The 17,266-nt window shown below is 40.2% G+C and overlaps 1 protein-coding gene across 1 annotated transcript; it reads left to right on the top strand.

The window, feature by feature from the left end:
• The first annotated feature begins 1,528 nt into the window (after window positions 1-1,528).
• LOC139383998 (A-kinase anchor protein 12-like) lies at window positions 1,529-16,445 on the top strand. The gene is made up of 4 exons (XM_071128627.1): window positions 1,529-1,912; window positions 9,571-9,670; window positions 9,929-15,891; window positions 16,003-16,445. The coding sequence occupies exons 1-3, from the start codon at window positions 1,796-1,798 to the stop codon at window positions 15,850-15,852; spliced, it is 6,141 nt and encodes a 2,046-aa protein (XP_070984728.1). The 5' UTR covers window positions 1,529-1,795; the 3' UTR covers window positions 15,853-15,891; window positions 16,003-16,445.
• The last annotated feature ends 821 nt before the right edge of the window (window positions 16,446-17,266 follow it).

Here is a 17,266-nt window from a genome sequence, read left to right as displayed (position 1 = left end):
GTGTTTGAAATTCACTGCTTGGGAAGTTAGACTCATGAATATTGAATTATCTGAGAAGTCCTTGGAAGGCAGGCGAAATGAGAGACTCGTTTCAAACTTGTTCTACTGTGTGGTTGTGTTGTTTACCCTGCATGCTCGTGGTGCTCCATTCACATGCCCGTTTAATCCTAAAATCTCATTATGAAGTTTGTTCCTCCGTCTCCAGAATAACACTTGACCAGTCAGTTGATTTGGATTACGTCTTTTTTTTCAGAGGAGCAAAGTTCTTACTCTTTTTATGGCTGTGGCTAAATGGCACCCTTTATTCCATGTAGTGCATCCATAGGGCTCTGGTCAAAAGTAGTGGCCTATAAAGTGGATAAGTTCCCATTGGGATACAAACCCATTTCTTTACACATGGTCCTTTTGTCGTTGAAGTTTTTTTCCAAGTGCATCATCATGGCTGTGTTAGCTAATGAGCAGAGATGATTTAAATATGTTAGTTTGGGATGAAACTAAGAGGAGAGTATAATCCTAGAACTGTCAGCTTCCCTCGACATTGAAGATAAACCATCCATTAAGAAGGACTGTCCGGGATGGGACCAGAGTCTTTCTACTGAATGTGTCGACCCTTGCAATTCTTCCCATTTGGCTTTTCAACCAGACAACTCAATTAGAATTGCCCTCTTAAGTAACTTGGACCAATGACATTAATATTCACAATGGCATCCTACAATTTTGTTACAAAATTACAATCATTTCACATGAAAATGTAATGGTTTGTTGTCAATAACAGTACCATATAAATATCACACTTTCCATTTCTAAGGACAAGCTAGTTTTTCCAGTTTATTTTCAAGAAAAAAACAACACACACAGGTTATTTTCTTCAAAACGTAAATACTCAATGGTGACTGCAGTTTCCAAATTCTGCCAAAACCAGAATTTGGAAAAAATGTTACCAAAACAGACAGTCCATGTTCATGTTGTGTTAAATGTTGGGTGGGGTATGATCATTGTGCCTCCGTAACTTTCTCACTCATTATTCACGATTCATTCATGATTATCTGCAATCTTGGTAGCATCACCATGAATGTAGAAGTGTTCAGAAACATATGATATTCTTATTTACAATAAAAGTAACTCCAAAGTGACACAAAACATTATTGCCCATTCATTTCCATTGGGCACAACGTCATCTGAAACACAACCAAAACAAACTGCAATAGCATCCAACAAGTTTGTAGAGTCAAAAGCTTCATGTAGCCATTGCGTGCTAGTATAGGACCAAATACGAAACGTTTGACTACTTTAATAAATATACAGGTGTCGAAAATACTAATGACACCTTTAAATGGGGAGTGTATATAGGCCTAGTTTATAATGATGAGGTACGTGTATGAATCAGATTCAGATATTCACCTTTAAACGAAGCTCTTGATTGAATTTATTTTAGTATTTAGAGCCCATCTTAAATGGAAGATAGCTGCGTGCGACTGGCCCTCTCTGCCAGTGCCCGATATGCTTGTTGCAATAGTCATCCCAGGACAGATTCTCAGTCTGTCTGCACTCATAAGACTTGATGCAGCAAGGCAAGGCGTGCCGTACTGAGTCGTAGGCTACATGTGTTAACGGGGAGGGTGTTTTTCTAAAATAGTTTACAAGAGGGCCGGACTGCACCATTTGAAAGCCACAGCGTCAGAGCTATCATACCCAACAGCTTTTGCTGCTGTTTTCATTTTTGGCTATATTCTGTGTCATTGACGTCGGTATCAACTCACACAGGACAGGAGCGAGACCCGCTATAGTTTTGATCATGGGTGCGACTGAATCTACGCGGCCGGAGGGTAGCAGCAAGAGCGAGGACGGGGACACTGTGGCGAATGAGGAAAGTGCGAACAATGTCCAGGATGGCGAGAGTATTGATGCGAAGGTAAAAAAATAAATTATAGCAGACTGATGTATTAATAACTAACCAACGGGAAACATATTTATTTATCTACAGCATCATCAATTTGTAGCCTTTATATCCCTAAATAGCAACAGTGGAATTTTTGGAGTGTTTTAAAGGAATGTACAGAGGATTGCATAAATAATCAACACACTGTTACATTCATTTAATGATAAATGTATCTTATTATTTATTATTATCAAATGGTCGGTCATTATTAGCCTATTTTAATCAGATAATGTATTTATGTCTCCTGGTATTTAGTGAAAGGCTTCTATCGATAATTAAACCCACAACAATAATGAGGGGATGCTTCTCAACTGTCTGTGAAGTGTTATTCTTGTCGGGCTGCAGTGATAAGGCTTGTCATTCAGTTGATTGAAGTGAGTGAGCCCCAGTGCCAAATACTTAGTTTAACAAAAACACAATGAGTTGCAGTTGATACAGTATTGGTTTTATCTGCTAAGTATTCCACTGCATTCCAAATTATTTGAATGAATTAAAGTACTGTATTTTGGACACAGGAAATAGGCCTATATAAAATGCAAAGGTTTAAATGGTTCACGATTGGAAACTATCCAACTATTATGTTTCCAGGATACATATTGGCCCTATCCATGACTAAAAAGAGAAGACGTTTTACAATCTGAGATTATACAATATACACTATATAGACAAAAGTATGTGGACTCCTCTTCAAATTAGTGGATTCGGCTATTTCAGCCACACCCGGTGCTAACAGGTGTATAAAATCGAAGTGCACAGCCATGTAATCTCCATAGACAAACATTGGCAGTAGAATGGCCATACTGAAGAGCTCAGTGACTTTCAACGTGGCACCGTCATGCTAGAGCTGCCCCGGTCAACTCTAAGTGTTGTTATTGTGAAGTGGAAACATCTAGGAGCAACAACGGCTCTGCCGCGAAGTGGTAGGCCACTGGAGTGATGAATCACGCTTCACCATCTGGCTATCCGACGGACAAATCTGGGTTTGGCGGATGCCAGGAGAACACTACCTGCCTCACTGCATAGTGCAACCAGTAAAGTTTGATGGAGGAGGAATAATGGTCTGGGGCTGTTTTTCATGGTTCAGGCCCCTTAGTTCCAGTGAAGGGAAATCTTTATGCTATAGCACACAATTACATTCTAGACAATTCTGCGCTTCCAACGTTGTGGCAACAGTTTGGGGAAGGCCCTTTTCTCTTTCAGAATTACAATGCTCCCATGCAAAAAAAAAGTGAGGTCCATACAGAAGTGGTTTGTCGAGATCGGTGTGGAAGAACTGTACTGGCTTGCACAGAGCCCTGACCTCAACCTCATCGAACACCTTTGGCATGAATTGGAGCGCAGACTGCGAGCCAGGCCTAATCGCCCGACCTCACTAATGCTCTTGTGGCTGATTGGAAGCAAGTCCCCGCAGCAATTTTCCAACATCTAGTGCAAAGCCTTCCCAAGCCTGTTGTAGCAGCAAAGGGTGGACCAACTCCATATTAATGCCCATGATTTTGGAATGAGATGTTCGACGATCAGGTGTCCACAAACTTTTATTCATGTAGTGTATCTCCATTGTAAAATGTGTTTTATTTTTGGTTCTAGATATGACTAGATACAGTACACGTAGGCTATTATTTTGTTTATTTCTATAGACTTTCTTAATTCCTAGGCTACCTCCAATAACATGGAGTCAATATAATGCTCACAATACATAGGCTATCATAACCATAGAGATCCTATTAAATAGTATTTGACCCAGTGTGTGGCTGTGGATTGACTGCACTGTTTGAATGGAATGTTGGCATATTGGCAGTTAATTTGAAACATTTATGGAATCATTCCTCTAAAGCTGTAGGGCTATTATGTTATTTTACACAATATCTTATCACAGCACTGGCAAACCATGGTTGACCAGTTCCCTGACCACAATGGCTGATCTTTATACCATCATAAGAAGGTTCATGTCCATTCTAATAGTCTAATTCCTAATTCTATGACCATAGCTTATTTTTATTTGTCTTATTAGGCTACATATGACTTCAAGTCAAAAGGCATGGTCAAAGACAGGGAAATACATTACAGCTCTGTAAGGGACCTGACTGTTCACATTCAAATCAAATTGTATTAGTCACGTGCGCCGAATACAACAACCTTACTGTGAAATGCTTACTTACAAGCCCCTAACCAACAATGCATTTAAAAAAAATGACGAATATGAATAAGAAATAAAAGGAACAAGTAATTCAATCACACATTGTGTCACTGCCCTTTTTTCCACTTCTCTGCAAGTTAATGTTTGTCTTTTGATTGTGTGTTGATATTATTACGTTGCCTCGTAGCCAGGTCTTCCCTGGGATAAATATGTCATCCTCAGTGGGACTAACCTGGTAAAGAGATAGACCATCTTCTGTGTCATTGGAAAGTAAATTTTTTGCATTATCATGGGCCAGTTTTTTAACTTTCTACCATATTGTTTCAGTTGTTGGAGACCATATAATATAATTCCAGTGGAAAACGCTACTAGTGGAACGATAACCTTTAATTCTTAGATGTATCTAAGTTAAGCTTGGGTCCCTGAAGGGAGAGACATAGAATTTGACCTTATCTGCACTCTGTGTAGAGCTACATTGATTATCTACGTACTGTAACAAGACATGATGAACTCTGCTGTGGATGTGCAGGAAGTCTGTTAGCTGTGCCTTTGGGGACTCAAATTCATAAATAAATACTTTTGTTACACCTTGTAACTTTCATGTAACTTTCGTGACTAAGCTGTTAAAAATTCCTCTAAATGTGCTTGTGTAAATGAGCATGCTTATAAATGCTTAACAAACGTTGAGAAATAAAATAATCCAATACTTGTTTTTTTTTGGTTGGTATGTGAACACTGATAAATAGTTAATCAATGCATATTCACGATAAGTTATTACCGAACATGATCACTTCTACTCTCTTTTGTTTTGATTTGATGACCAATTTCAATATTCTTTAAGGAATTAAACGTAAACAACAGCAACGGCTTTGTTGCTGACAGCAGGTTTTGTCCTAAGAGCATTTTAGTGGGTTTCTCCTCTCTTTCTCTCTGTGTGTGAGTGAGTATGTGCTGTTTTAGAGGATCACTCTACAGCAGGGATGGATAAAATCATGAGTCAGCAGCAGCTATGATTCAGCCAACTGAGCCAAATTTCTCTATAAATAGACAATGTTTGCATCCCAAATGGCACCCTATTCCCTATTTAGTGCACTAATTTTGACCAAGGCCCATAGGGCTCTGGTCAAAAGTAATGCACTAAATAAGGAATAGGAGGGTGCCTTTTGGGACAGAACCTGAAGAGGTACTTAGTCTGTAGAAGGCTTCACTTTGCTTTACTCAGTGAAGACTGACGGCAAAACAGGGAAAGTAGCTGTGGGTTGTTCAGTCTGTCAGTAAAAGTCACGCGATTATGTCACAATGTAAAAGCAATGTCATGAAATGAAGAACCAATGTGCAATGTTTATTTTGCACCTTGTCTCATGCATATTAGTCCAAAAACAGTGTAGCAAGCATCACACATTACCATATTATAGAAATAAATGAAGGAAGACGTGTACTTTACTGTGTGTTTGGCAGCATTTTTTTGGTCCTGGAATGTTATATTTTCTCATTACAATGTTATTATAATGTTATAGGTCAGCAGGACAACAAGGTCAAAACAATGCATGAATTGAGTGACTGGATCCCCAAACAGTGATGCAACATGGCGACTGAAACATTTCATTGTTTAATTTAATTTGACACCCCCCATGACCCCCCCCATGACACCCCCATGACACCCCCATGACACCCCATGACACCCCCCATGACATCCCATGACCCCCCCCCCATGCACATGTGCTTAGTTCATTGTTGTCTAGCTGCCATAGAATGGCGAGCATCATACTGTAGGTGTCTCCTCATAATTCATTTCAACACAGCACAAAAGTTACTGTTAATTATCTGTGCCCGTGGTTCCCGTTAGTAACCCACATTTTCCAATATCACTTGTCTGAGGAGGTAAATTATCAGATTTCTAGAATGCAAAGTTATCCTAACTTCATGGAGGACATCCTGGTTCCTGAGTTAAAAGCAATACATCATTTTACAAGATAACATGCTGTCCCCCCTTTCTCCCAAGGGAAAATATGACTGAGGAAGTGACTTCTCATACATTTAAGCTATGTCGTGTATAAGGTTGTCATGTCTTTACTATCATTAAATTAAGACTTTTAGTTTTGATCAAAGATTCTCTGTAATTAGTTATTACGCGATTAAATCATGATCAATCATGTAATCGTAATTAACTAGGAAGTCGGGGCACCAAGGAAAATATTCAGATTACAAAGTTATAATTTTCCTAATACAACTTTCCAGATATTTTCATATCTGATCAATAGTCTTCTGAGTTAATTCATTATTTACTTTACCTCACGTTAGTCTCATTCCAAACGTCGTAAATGGTTGGTTATCTGCACGAACCCAGTCTTCACTATGAGTTATCCATACATCAATTGTCTTAAATCATTTATTTATTAACTAACTAAACAAACACAGAAGTGCACACACAAACAATCAAAGTAAATATGGTTACAAGAAATGATAGGGGAATGTGCCCTAGTGGGCTAAACCGGCATGGCGGCTTGGTGTACAAAAGGTGGGTGGGGGTCGACTGAGATAAGACAACACACAGTTGATAATTATAACAAATTAAATGCTAATCTTTTGCACATGAACGCTCACTCATTCGGGAACAATTTCAATCAATATATATATTTACGCTCAGTGTGTCGTCGGGGTCTGCTGAAAAGTTTGTTTCTGTTGGAGAGTTTGTCCGCCCTCTCTGTCGTGGTTAGAATGGATAGTTCAGAGTGACATTCATTCATGTCGTTATGGATAGATGTTTCGGCGGTTGTCGGTCTTCGCGTTCAATGATACCGAATTCCTAGCTGCAGACTAGTAATTAATATTGAACGTCGCTGCACAGCTATTTTCAGGCCTCACCAGAGATGTACGATGCGGTTGAAGTCCTGATTCTGGCTGGGCAACTCAAGGACATTCAGAGACTTGTCCCGAAGCCACTCCTGCGTTGTCTTGGCTGTGTGCTTAGGGTCATTGTCCTGTTGGAAGGTGAACCTTCACCCTAGTCTGAGGTCCTGAGCGCGCTGAAGCAAGTTTTCATCAAGGATCTCTCTGTACTTTGCTCCGTTAATCTTTCATCTGGCCCCTCTACCATAAAGACATGATTGGTGGAGTGCTGCAGAGATGGTTGTTCTTCTGGAAGGTTTTCTCATCTCCACAGAGGAACTCTGCAGCTCTGTCAGATTGACCACCGGGTTCTTGACCAAGGCCCGTCTCCCCCGATTGCTCAGTTTAGGAAGAGTCTTGGTGGTTCCAAACTTCTTCCATTTAGAATGATGGAGGCCACTGTGTTCTTGGGGACCTTCAATGCTGCAGACATGTTTTGGTACAGACATTTTTTTGTACCCCTCCCCAGATCTGTGCCTCGACACAATCCTGTCTCGGAGCTCTACGGACAATTCCTTTGGCCTCATGGCTTGGTTTTTGCTCTGACATGCGTTGTCAACTGTGGGACCTTATATAGACAGGTGTGCCTTTCCAAATCATGTCCAATCAATTGAATTCACCACAGGTGGACTGCATCTGTTTTTTATTTATTTTTTATTTGACAAAAATTCAAAAATCCTGTTTTCACCTCTGACAATATGGGGTATTGTGTGTAGATTGAGGATTTAAAAAAAAATACATTTTAGAATAAGGATGTAATGTAAAGCTCTGACAAAGGTTGTGAGACCGATACGTAAGCTTATCAAGAGCAGCGTGTGGGATTCTTATTTTTTCTCAGAATAAGGCTGTAACTTAACAAAATGTGGAAAAGGGGAAGGGGTCTGAATTAGAGGCCGACTGACTAATCGGAATGGCCGATTAATTAGGGCCGATTTCAAGTTTTCATAACAATCGGTAATCGTCATTTTTGGACACCGATTATGGCTGATTGCATTGCACTCCACAAGGAGACTGCGTGACAGGCTGACTACTTGTTATGTGAGTGCAGCAAGGAGACAAGGTAAGGTGCTAGCTAGCATTAAACTTATCTTATATAAAACAATCAATCTTAACATAATCACTAGTTAACTACACATGGTTGATGATACTACTAGTTTATCTAGCTTGTCCTGTGTTGCATATAATCGATGCGGTGCCTGTTATTTTGTCATTGAATCACAGCCTACTTTGCCAAACTGGTGATTTAACAAGCGCATTTGCGGAAAAAGCACTGTCGTTGCACCAATGTGTACCCAACCATAAACATCCACGCATTTTTAAAAATCAATACACAAGTATATATTTTTAAACCTGCATATTTAGTTAATATTGCCTGTTAACATTAATTTATTTTAATTAACTAGGGAAATTGTGTCACTTTTCTTGTGTTCTGTGCAAGCAGAGTCAGGGTATATGCAGCAGTTTGAGCCGCCTGGCTCGTTGCGAACTGTGTGAAGACCATTTCTTCCTAACAAAGACCGTAATTAATTTGCCAGAATTTTACATAATTATGACATAATATTGAAGGTTGTGCAATGTAACAGGAATATTTAGACTTATGGATGCCACCCGTTAGATAAAATACGTAACGGTTCCGTATTTCACTGAAATAATAAACGTTTTGTTTTCGAAATGATAGTTTCCGGATATGACCATATTAATGAACTAAGGCTCGTATTTTTGTGTGTTATTATAATTAAGTCTATGATTTGATAGAGCAGTCTGACTGAGCAGTGGTAGGCAGCAGCAGGCTCGTAAGCATTCATTCAAACTGCACTTTCCTGCGTTTGCCAGCAGCTCTTAGCTGTGCTTCAAGCATTGCGCTGTTTATGACTTCAAGCCTATCAACTCCCGAGATTAGGCTGGCAATACTAAAGTACCTATTAGAACATCCAATAGTCAATGGTGTATGAAATACGAATGGTATAGAGAGAAATAGTCCTATAATAACTACAACCTAAAACTTCTTACCTGGGAATATTGAAGTCTCATGTTAAAAGGAACCACCAGCTTTCATATGTTCTCAGGGGCGGCAGGGTAGCCTAGTGGTTAGAGCGTTGGACTAGTAACCGGAAGGTTGCGAGTTCAAACCCCCGAGCTGACAAGGTACAAATCTGTCGTTCTGCCCCTGAACAGGCAGTTAACCCACTGTTCCCAGGCCGTCATTGAAAATAAGAATTTGTTCTTAACTGACTTGCCTGGTTAAATAAAGGTAAAAAAAAAAAAAAAAATGTTCTGAGCAAGGAACTTAAACGCTAGCTTTTTTACATGACACATATTGTACTTTTACTTTCTTCTCCAACACTTTAAACCAAATTGAACATGTTTCATTATTTATTTGAGACAAAATTGATTTTATTTATATTAAGTTAAAATAAGTGTTCATTCAGTATTGTTGTAATTGTCATTATTACAAATACATATATAAAAATCGTCCGATGTATCAGCTTTTTTTTGGTCCTCCAATAATCGGTATCGGCGTTGAAAAATTATAATCGGTCGACCTCTAGTCTTAATACTTTCCAAATGCACTGGTATATCTAAAATGTTCCCTTCTCCATTTTAGTTACTCCAAAAGAATGGACAGATCTCTGGACTGAGTGAAAAAGCAGAGGACAAGACTGAGGAGGTCAATGTCCTGTGTGACGACGGAGTCGTTGCAGAAGGTGAGTCATCACAGTTTGGAAGAGCGTTAGTTTGTGTGTGTCTGTATGAGAAAGGATTTGCTTTTGGTTTCTTGATAAAGAGGTCAATTGTTTCCTCAAGTTTTTACAATGTTATGACATTGGTTAACACTTCACATTAAGCTTTATAGGGGGCTGTAAAGAGTTAAGTAGTTTATAATTATTAGCTATTCATATGAATCAGGCAATTAGCCCGCAATTGAACAGTTTTGAGTAATGCATATTTGTTTCTCATTACAGTTGGTGAGACAAATTCATCTATCGTTTCTCAGAAAGAGGACATTCCGGAGATGATAGAGACTCTCACAGAGGAGGTACCTCCTCTGGAAAACACAGACAGTGATGGCAAGGAATCACCGCATGTAGACGACGAAGCATCAACAAATGAGATTGAAACAGAAGTTAAATTGAATGAAGTCAATGATAGTTTTAAAAAGTTCTTCAGTTCAATTGGTTTAAAATTCACATTGAAAAAAGACTCTGACACAATACCAGAAGTGAGCCCTAAGAAAGAAGAGGGCGAAGCACGTACTCCCGAAGACAGCAAGGATACAGAGGAGGCCACTATAGATAATGCTGAGGAGAATACTGGGCAGAGCACACCTGAGGATCTGACTGATGATACGATAAAAGAATGTGTTGGCCATACACCAGAGCTTGTAGATGATACACTAGAAGCAAATATTGACGAAGCACCGAACAACGTTGTTGCTGATTCACCAGTGGAACCGGCGGATGATTCTACCTCTCACCCTACGATGACGGACCTCACATTTGAAGAGTTCCATAATGAAACCACCAAGGAACAGACCACTGAAATGATAGAATCAAAGGAGGAAATCACACCTGAAGAAGTGGCACAGGCAGAGGGAGAGGCCCCACCCACACCCATTCCTATAGTTGAGGAAATGTCTCCATTTAAACGTTTTTTCCTGACAGGAAAAATACACAAGCAGGTCAAGCAACCCATGAAACAACCCAAGGAGGAACCTAAGGAGGAAGTCATGGAAGAAGTCAAGGAAGAACCCAAGACAGAACCCAAGGAAGAAGTCAATGAGGAACCCAAGGATGAAGTCAAGGAGGAAGTCATCCCTACTGAAGAGACAGACACACCAGCACCAACCATTCCGGATGTTGAAGAAGAAATTATATCCCCGATTAAGAAGTTTTTCACCACGGGAATCTTCGCTGGTTTAAAGAAAAAGAAAACACATTTAGGAGAGGAAACGCCCAAAGATGAAACTGTTGAGAAAGAACACGAACTGCAAAGCATTGACAAACAGGAGTATGTAAACACTCCAGAGGAAGCTGGTCTTGAGCAAGAACAAACAAAAGACGAGATCAGTCCAGATGTTGAGACAATATCGGTCATTGAGGGGAAACAAAATGAGAATGAAGTTCAAGAGACAGGAACAGATTCCCTGATGGCTGAGACATCCAATGTCCCTGAACTGATGATGAGTAATGTCCCTAAAACTAGTGACAACAGAGAGGATGTCCTTGAAGAGCAGCTAGCTACTGAGGAATTACAGACAATTATCTCAAATAGAGCTGAACTTCTTAGCTTTCAAGAGGAAGCTAAAAGTCAAGGAAGTTCAGTCCAGGATATTCTTGAAGAGCAATCTCCTTCTTTGGGATTTGTAACAATTTTAACAAATGAAGCTGAAACAAATGAAGACAAACTTAGCTCTCAAGAGAAAGCTAAAAGCCAGGAAAGTCTTGAAGGACAGTTTCATTCATGGGGATTCGTCACAGTCACAGAACATGTTCCTGAAGAGGAGCCAGCTCCTGAGGTATTACTGACAGTTACCTCAAATGAAGCTGAAACAAATGAAGCCAAACATCTTGACTCGCAAGAGAAAGCTAAAAGCCAAGGAAGTCCAGTCCAAGAAGAGCAGTCTCCTTCTTTGGGATTCCACACAGTTATCTCAAATGAAGCTGAACTTCTTAGCTCACAAGAGAAAGCTAAAAACCAAGGAAGTCCACTCAGGAAGCTCTTATATGGGGCTGGTTTGAAGAAGCTTTCTAGGAAGCGGAGAGGCAAGAAATCAGATGAGTTGACCAGGTCTGGTGAGCATGTTACTGAGGATTTACTGTCATCCACAGAGTCAGAGGAGTATCAGAGAGGAGAACATCCTGCCTCTTCAACAGAAGAATTAGCAGCAGAGCAGGTCAAAATGTCTGCTCTGTTGGGGTCAAGCCACGAATCAGATAGTGATGTAACCTCTGACGGTGAAAGGAAAAAGGATGGCACCTGGACTTCTTTCAAAAAGCTAATGACGCCCACAAGATGTCCCAAAAGATCTTCTGAGAGTGAGGATGAGTTAGCACATGAGGAGCCAAAACAAAGTGAAGGAGAGCAGGTACTAGAACGTTTCACAGAAGAGACCAAAAAGAAAGTAGAAATATCTGTTTCTTGGGAGGCCCTCCTATGTGGATCTGCAAAGAGGAGGGGAAGAAAAACATCTGACTCAGAGGAGGAAGCACCCATGAATGAAGGTGAAACACTAAGTGAACCTGGAAACACTGCAGAGTCTCCACTGGACAGTTCTCAGGAGGGAGGTTATGAACATTTGACCTCTTCCCCTGAAGAGGCTGTAAGTCCCTTAGGGAGTGATGGGGGGTCAACATGGAAATCCCTTAAAAAGCTGGTCACCTCAAATAGGAAGGCAAAAACCGAGGAGGCCAGCAAAGTTAGCTCACCAGAGCAGGTGGCATCTGACAGGGAAATCACCAAAGAGGAGTCTTCATTTTCTCTAAAGAAACTCATCCCTGGACGCAAAAAGCAAAAGCATGGAGGAAAGCAGGAACCAATATCTTCTGACGAGGCAGATAAAGGTGTTGGATCGGATGATGAGGAGGACTCTGAAACACCAGCAGTGGTCCCCATGTCCGAGTTTGATGCAGAAGACCTAGGAGAGAAACACATAATATTAACTGAGGCTGTTATAGAAACTCCATTACACATTACAGAAGAAATAACCCAGCCAGATGTCTCTAGGCTGGTCACCGAATCGGCCATACCCAAAGATACCCTGCCCACTGAAGCAGAGAAGGCTCAAGCCAAAGATACTGTGGAGCAGTTGGCCCCATCAACATCCCCCACTGCTACAAAAGACTTTGAGGACCTTACGGAATTCATAAGTAAACATCAGCAACTCAGTGATATACCTGAGGAAGGCGTAATAGAGGAGACCATTGCCACACAAGTGTCCACTGCTGAAGAAGCCACTCGAGACGATACCATAGCCGAGGACCTAATTGAGTTGACATCTGAAGCAGTCACTGCCCCAGAACCTCTAGATGATGAATCAACAGAAATGGTTTCAGCAGTGTCACAGCTGACAGAGGAGTCTCCCAAAACATCAGGCAACACAACGCCTGTGCCTGCAGAATACGAGTTGAAAGACACAGAGGTACTTCTGCATGAGGCTGTTGAAACCATTAACAGAACCCCAACTCTCTCATTGGTAATTACAAAAGACCAGCACTTGGAAGCAGTTACCATTTCAGTTTATCCACAAATATTACAGACACCAAAAGAGACGGAAGCAACAGTTTTGACAGCTCATGAAAAATCAGACGCAGTTACAATCTGCACAGGTGAAGAGTCGCATCAAATAGATGCTGTTGATGAAAGCCCAGTGACTCATGTGGTGGAGTGTCCATTAGAAGTCAGAAAGGTAGTACCCACAGAGTTGGCACCTGAGGAAACTGAAGAGTCTGGTGCTGCAAGAATCACTACAGATGAGGTACACAAAGCTGAAGATGAATCAATTGCAATCATGCATATAGAAATTGAAAAGGACCAACAAACAGAATTGGTAAACGAGATAGAAGAGGTAAGACCAGTACTTGTAGCCACTGTTAATTCAGAAGAGGGTGTAGCTCAGGTTGAAGGAAAGGCCATAGCAGAAGACACTCCACAGCCTGATACAGAGCGCCTGGAAGTGTCGGTTACAGACAAACTTGTTTTCACACAGGCTTTCATGGAGGTCACTCTTAAAGAAGAAAAAGAGGAATTCATGGATGTTTCGGAGGATTCTGCAGACATGGAGAATGAACCAGTTGCAGAAACACTCACATGTGATGTTCAAGATGTCGCTACTGCAATGCCTGACGTTCTGAAGTTAGAATCATCAAATGTTTTGGAATCTTTGATTGGCATAGTGGCACCTGAAGTAGAATCCACACAGAAAATGGATCGTGTAGGTGCTCTAAGCCCACTTGTAGACTCTTCTATGGTTCAGACACTAAATAAAGGGGACATGGTTGTGAGGAAGAATGTGCCATCAGCACAGTTTGTTGATGGTCTTGAGATCCGAGTACAAGTGACGGATGCAGAGATAAAGTCAGCTGAAGAAACTATTGAAACAGTGCTTGAAGTTAGCTCAACTGATGTCAACGATCACGAGACTCTAGTACAACAGGTGAACGCTGAGATTGAATCAGCTGAAGCAAATGTTGATGCAGTTTTTGAGGTAGTCTCAACTGATGTCAATCATCACGAGACTCTAGTACAACAGGTGAACACTGAGATTGAATCAGCTGAAGCACATGTTGAGACAACCCTTGAGTTGGGCTCTACTGATGATCACGAGATCACAGTACAAGTGGCGGATGCAGAGATAAAGTCTGCTCAAGTAATTATTGAGAATGTGCTTGAAGTTGGCTTAACTGATGTCACTGATCATGAGATCAAAGTACAAGAGATGGATATAGTGATTGAATCATCTGAAGCAATTGTTGATGCAGTTTTTGTGGTCTTAACTGATGTCAAGGGTCATGAGATCCAAGTGCAAGTGACGGATGCAAATGCTGAGATTGGGACAGCTGAAGCGATTCTGGAGACAGCACTTGAGGTGGTTTCTTCAACCGATGTTATGGAAGTCATAGACATTTGTGACAAAATGGAGGACAAAGGACAGGGTGAGAATGCCATTGAGAATATTACAGAGGCCATGTTTGAAGAGGAAAGCAGTATTATAACTCAAGAAATACTCCAACATGTACAGCAGAACTTCTCAGAAGCTGACTCCAATGTTGTACCACAATCAAGTGAAAAGGCTGAAATTGAATTAACGAGTGAAGCCGAAGTTTCTAAATCACCAGAGGGTATACCAGTGGTGGCAGTTACAGATGCTCAAGGATGTACAGGTGTAGCTGCACAGGTGCAAAATAAAATTCACTTATTTGAAAACTACGTAGAACTTAATACTCAGGGAAATGCGCACAAACCTTCAGACAAAGAAACTGAGCCCTCAATTTCTCTCAAAGTTGATACAGTATGTGAGGATAGAACAACTCCCGAGACATTTGCAGAGTCTACTTTCGAGGTTGACAAAGTACCAGATGACATAGTTCCCAATACATTTGTAGAGTCCTGTTTGCAGTCAAATATGCAAGAAGTTTATGCAACGGAGGCTGAATTTATTATTGCGTCCGAAGTAGATTCAGACTCTACCAGTGGGCATGAGAAAGAACTGGTTGGAATGGTAGTACAATCAGCAAAGGAATCAGTTGAATCATTTGAAAAGAGACTATCTATTGAATCCCATGTCCATATCCATCTTCACATTGAACCCAGAGACGCTGGAGTGGTGTCTGCGGGATTGGATTCACCACCACTTGCTATTTGGCCACCTCCAAGTACTAGTGCAGTGAACACGGATAGCTGTCTGAAAGAATCAATAGAAATTGCAAGTACTACTGCAAAACGTGCTGTGAATACTGACTGTGTTCCAACAGAATCAATGGAAAGTACTCAACTTTGTGAAGTCAGTCAAAATGAGCAAACAGATGACACTGCACCTCCTGTGCCACTGCATACCCCTCCAGTGCCACTGCATACGACTCCAGCATCACTGCATTCGACTCCAGCACCACTGCATACCCGAACTGAACTAGTGGTGTGCACCCCAAACCCTGAAGCAGAACAGGTAATGATGAATGCAGAAGAGTCTATTCTACACACAGAGGACGAGAATGACCAAGAAGTGTGGCTGGATGCTGAGGAAGATTTTGGCACAGTAAAATCCCATGTCTTAGAAGTTCTGAGCAACACAATAGGTGGAGGAGTAGAGGAGACGCTGCAGGTCAGTGAAGAGGTCTTTGATATTGCACTTGAGCCTCAAAGCTTTCAATCTATAAGTGAAAACAAATAAGACTTCAGCCATTCCAACAAACGGATGTATTATGAACTGGTAAGTCAGTCCTTTTATTTCTCGTTATATTACTTTTGGTTTTAAGTACTTGAAGGAGTATACTGAAATAATGTCCTCCTGAATTTTTTCTGTCCTTTTTCATTCAACAAGCTAAAAGAGTGCTGGACTACCAAGGAACCCCTAAAAGAGAAGGTAGAAGTCCATACACGAATGATGACCCACCACAACGGAGGTAAAGCTGCATCCATCCTGACTTCCATTACCAAGCACACTTTTGCATCTAGAGACCTTCTTCAGCTCTTTGAATACATTCACTTTAGTTGCAATGCTATTATATTAGTATGTCTGTTAAGTACTTGTACCTCTTTGAATACAATTCTTGTTCCTTTTTATGTCATATTATTGGAAGTTGGAGGTACGATAATGTATACTATATATTATTTATGTTTGAATTAAGACAATTTGTCCTTCCCTTTACATCAGATAAGTTTATTTTACACAGAGTATCTGAGTTTAATTTTCTTTACTCAAATTGTGGATTGAACAGTAGTCTAACATTTATTTGTATCAACATATAATACCCCCACATTACATTCAACACAGGACATATTTACCCACTGCTCACCAAAAGAATGCAAAGACAAACTGTGATTAGATATACAGGTATGTAGATTTGTTCGGAATTTGTTCGGGATCTTTCTGTGTTTCTGTGTTTATCAGTCTTCTGTCAGACAATAAATGTTTGCTCAAATCAGCACATGCCGATAATATAACATTTGCTCAGAGATTTGTAGTGACTAGAATTTTTATCACATTGCATTTGCATGAATGAGATCATTCCTCTAAACATTGCCATTGATCTTCAACATCTTATGGAATTATATAGTTGAATTACTATATGCAAAGTTTGCAAACTATGCACTGTAATGGTTAGTTGACACAGACCAAAATACTGATACAAAATGCATATTTTATCACTAGTTGCATCTGAAAGACAAAACTATATTTGTGTATTCATTTTTTTGCCTGTGAACATATCTATAAAGCTATTTTGTTAACAAGTCACACATACTGGCTTTGTTTGTCTAACTACAAATATATTTGGTAAGTTTAATTTCAGATTTTAAAACTATTGCAGAACATAGCCTTATTGAATGCTTAATGCAATGTCATGATGGCAGCTTGTTTTTACCCTTGCAATAGTTTCAATGTGTGTGTATGTGTATTGTTTTTCTTTTGACTTCTTGTAACAAATGATGTAAACCTGATAACCTTTGTAGAAACTATATATTCCAGTTAATGTAATATTAACTAATATCTAAATGCAAAACATAAGAGTTGCATGAACATTTTTATATTTCAAAGCTGTTAATGAAATAAAATGCTAATCTTTTTATTACGATGTTAAACATTT

Source organism: Oncorhynchus clarkii, chromosome 25 (assembly GCF_045791955.1).
Source record: "Oncorhynchus clarkii lewisi isolate Uvic-CL-2024 chromosome 25, UVic_Ocla_1.0, whole genome shotgun sequence".
Taxonomy (NCBI): Eukaryota; Metazoa; Chordata; class Actinopteri; order Salmoniformes; family Salmonidae; genus Oncorhynchus; species Oncorhynchus clarkii.
This window is presented reverse-complemented; position numbering and strand designations above follow the sequence as displayed.

Bases quoted from the DNA above. Each gene is read 5' to 3' on its own strand.
- LOC139383998 (XM_071128627.1), top strand. From the start codon at position 1,796: ATGGGTGCGACTGAATCTACGCGGCCGGAGGGTAGCAGCAAGAGCGAG. The intron at 1,913-9,570 runs GTAAAAAAATAA...TCTCCATTTTAG, and splicing joins GCGAGAGTATTGATGCGAAG to TTACTCCAAAAGAATGGACA. The intron at 9,671-9,928 runs GTGAGTCATCAC...TTCTCATTACAG, and splicing joins CGACGGAGTCGTTGCAGAAG to TTGGTGAGACAAATTCATCT.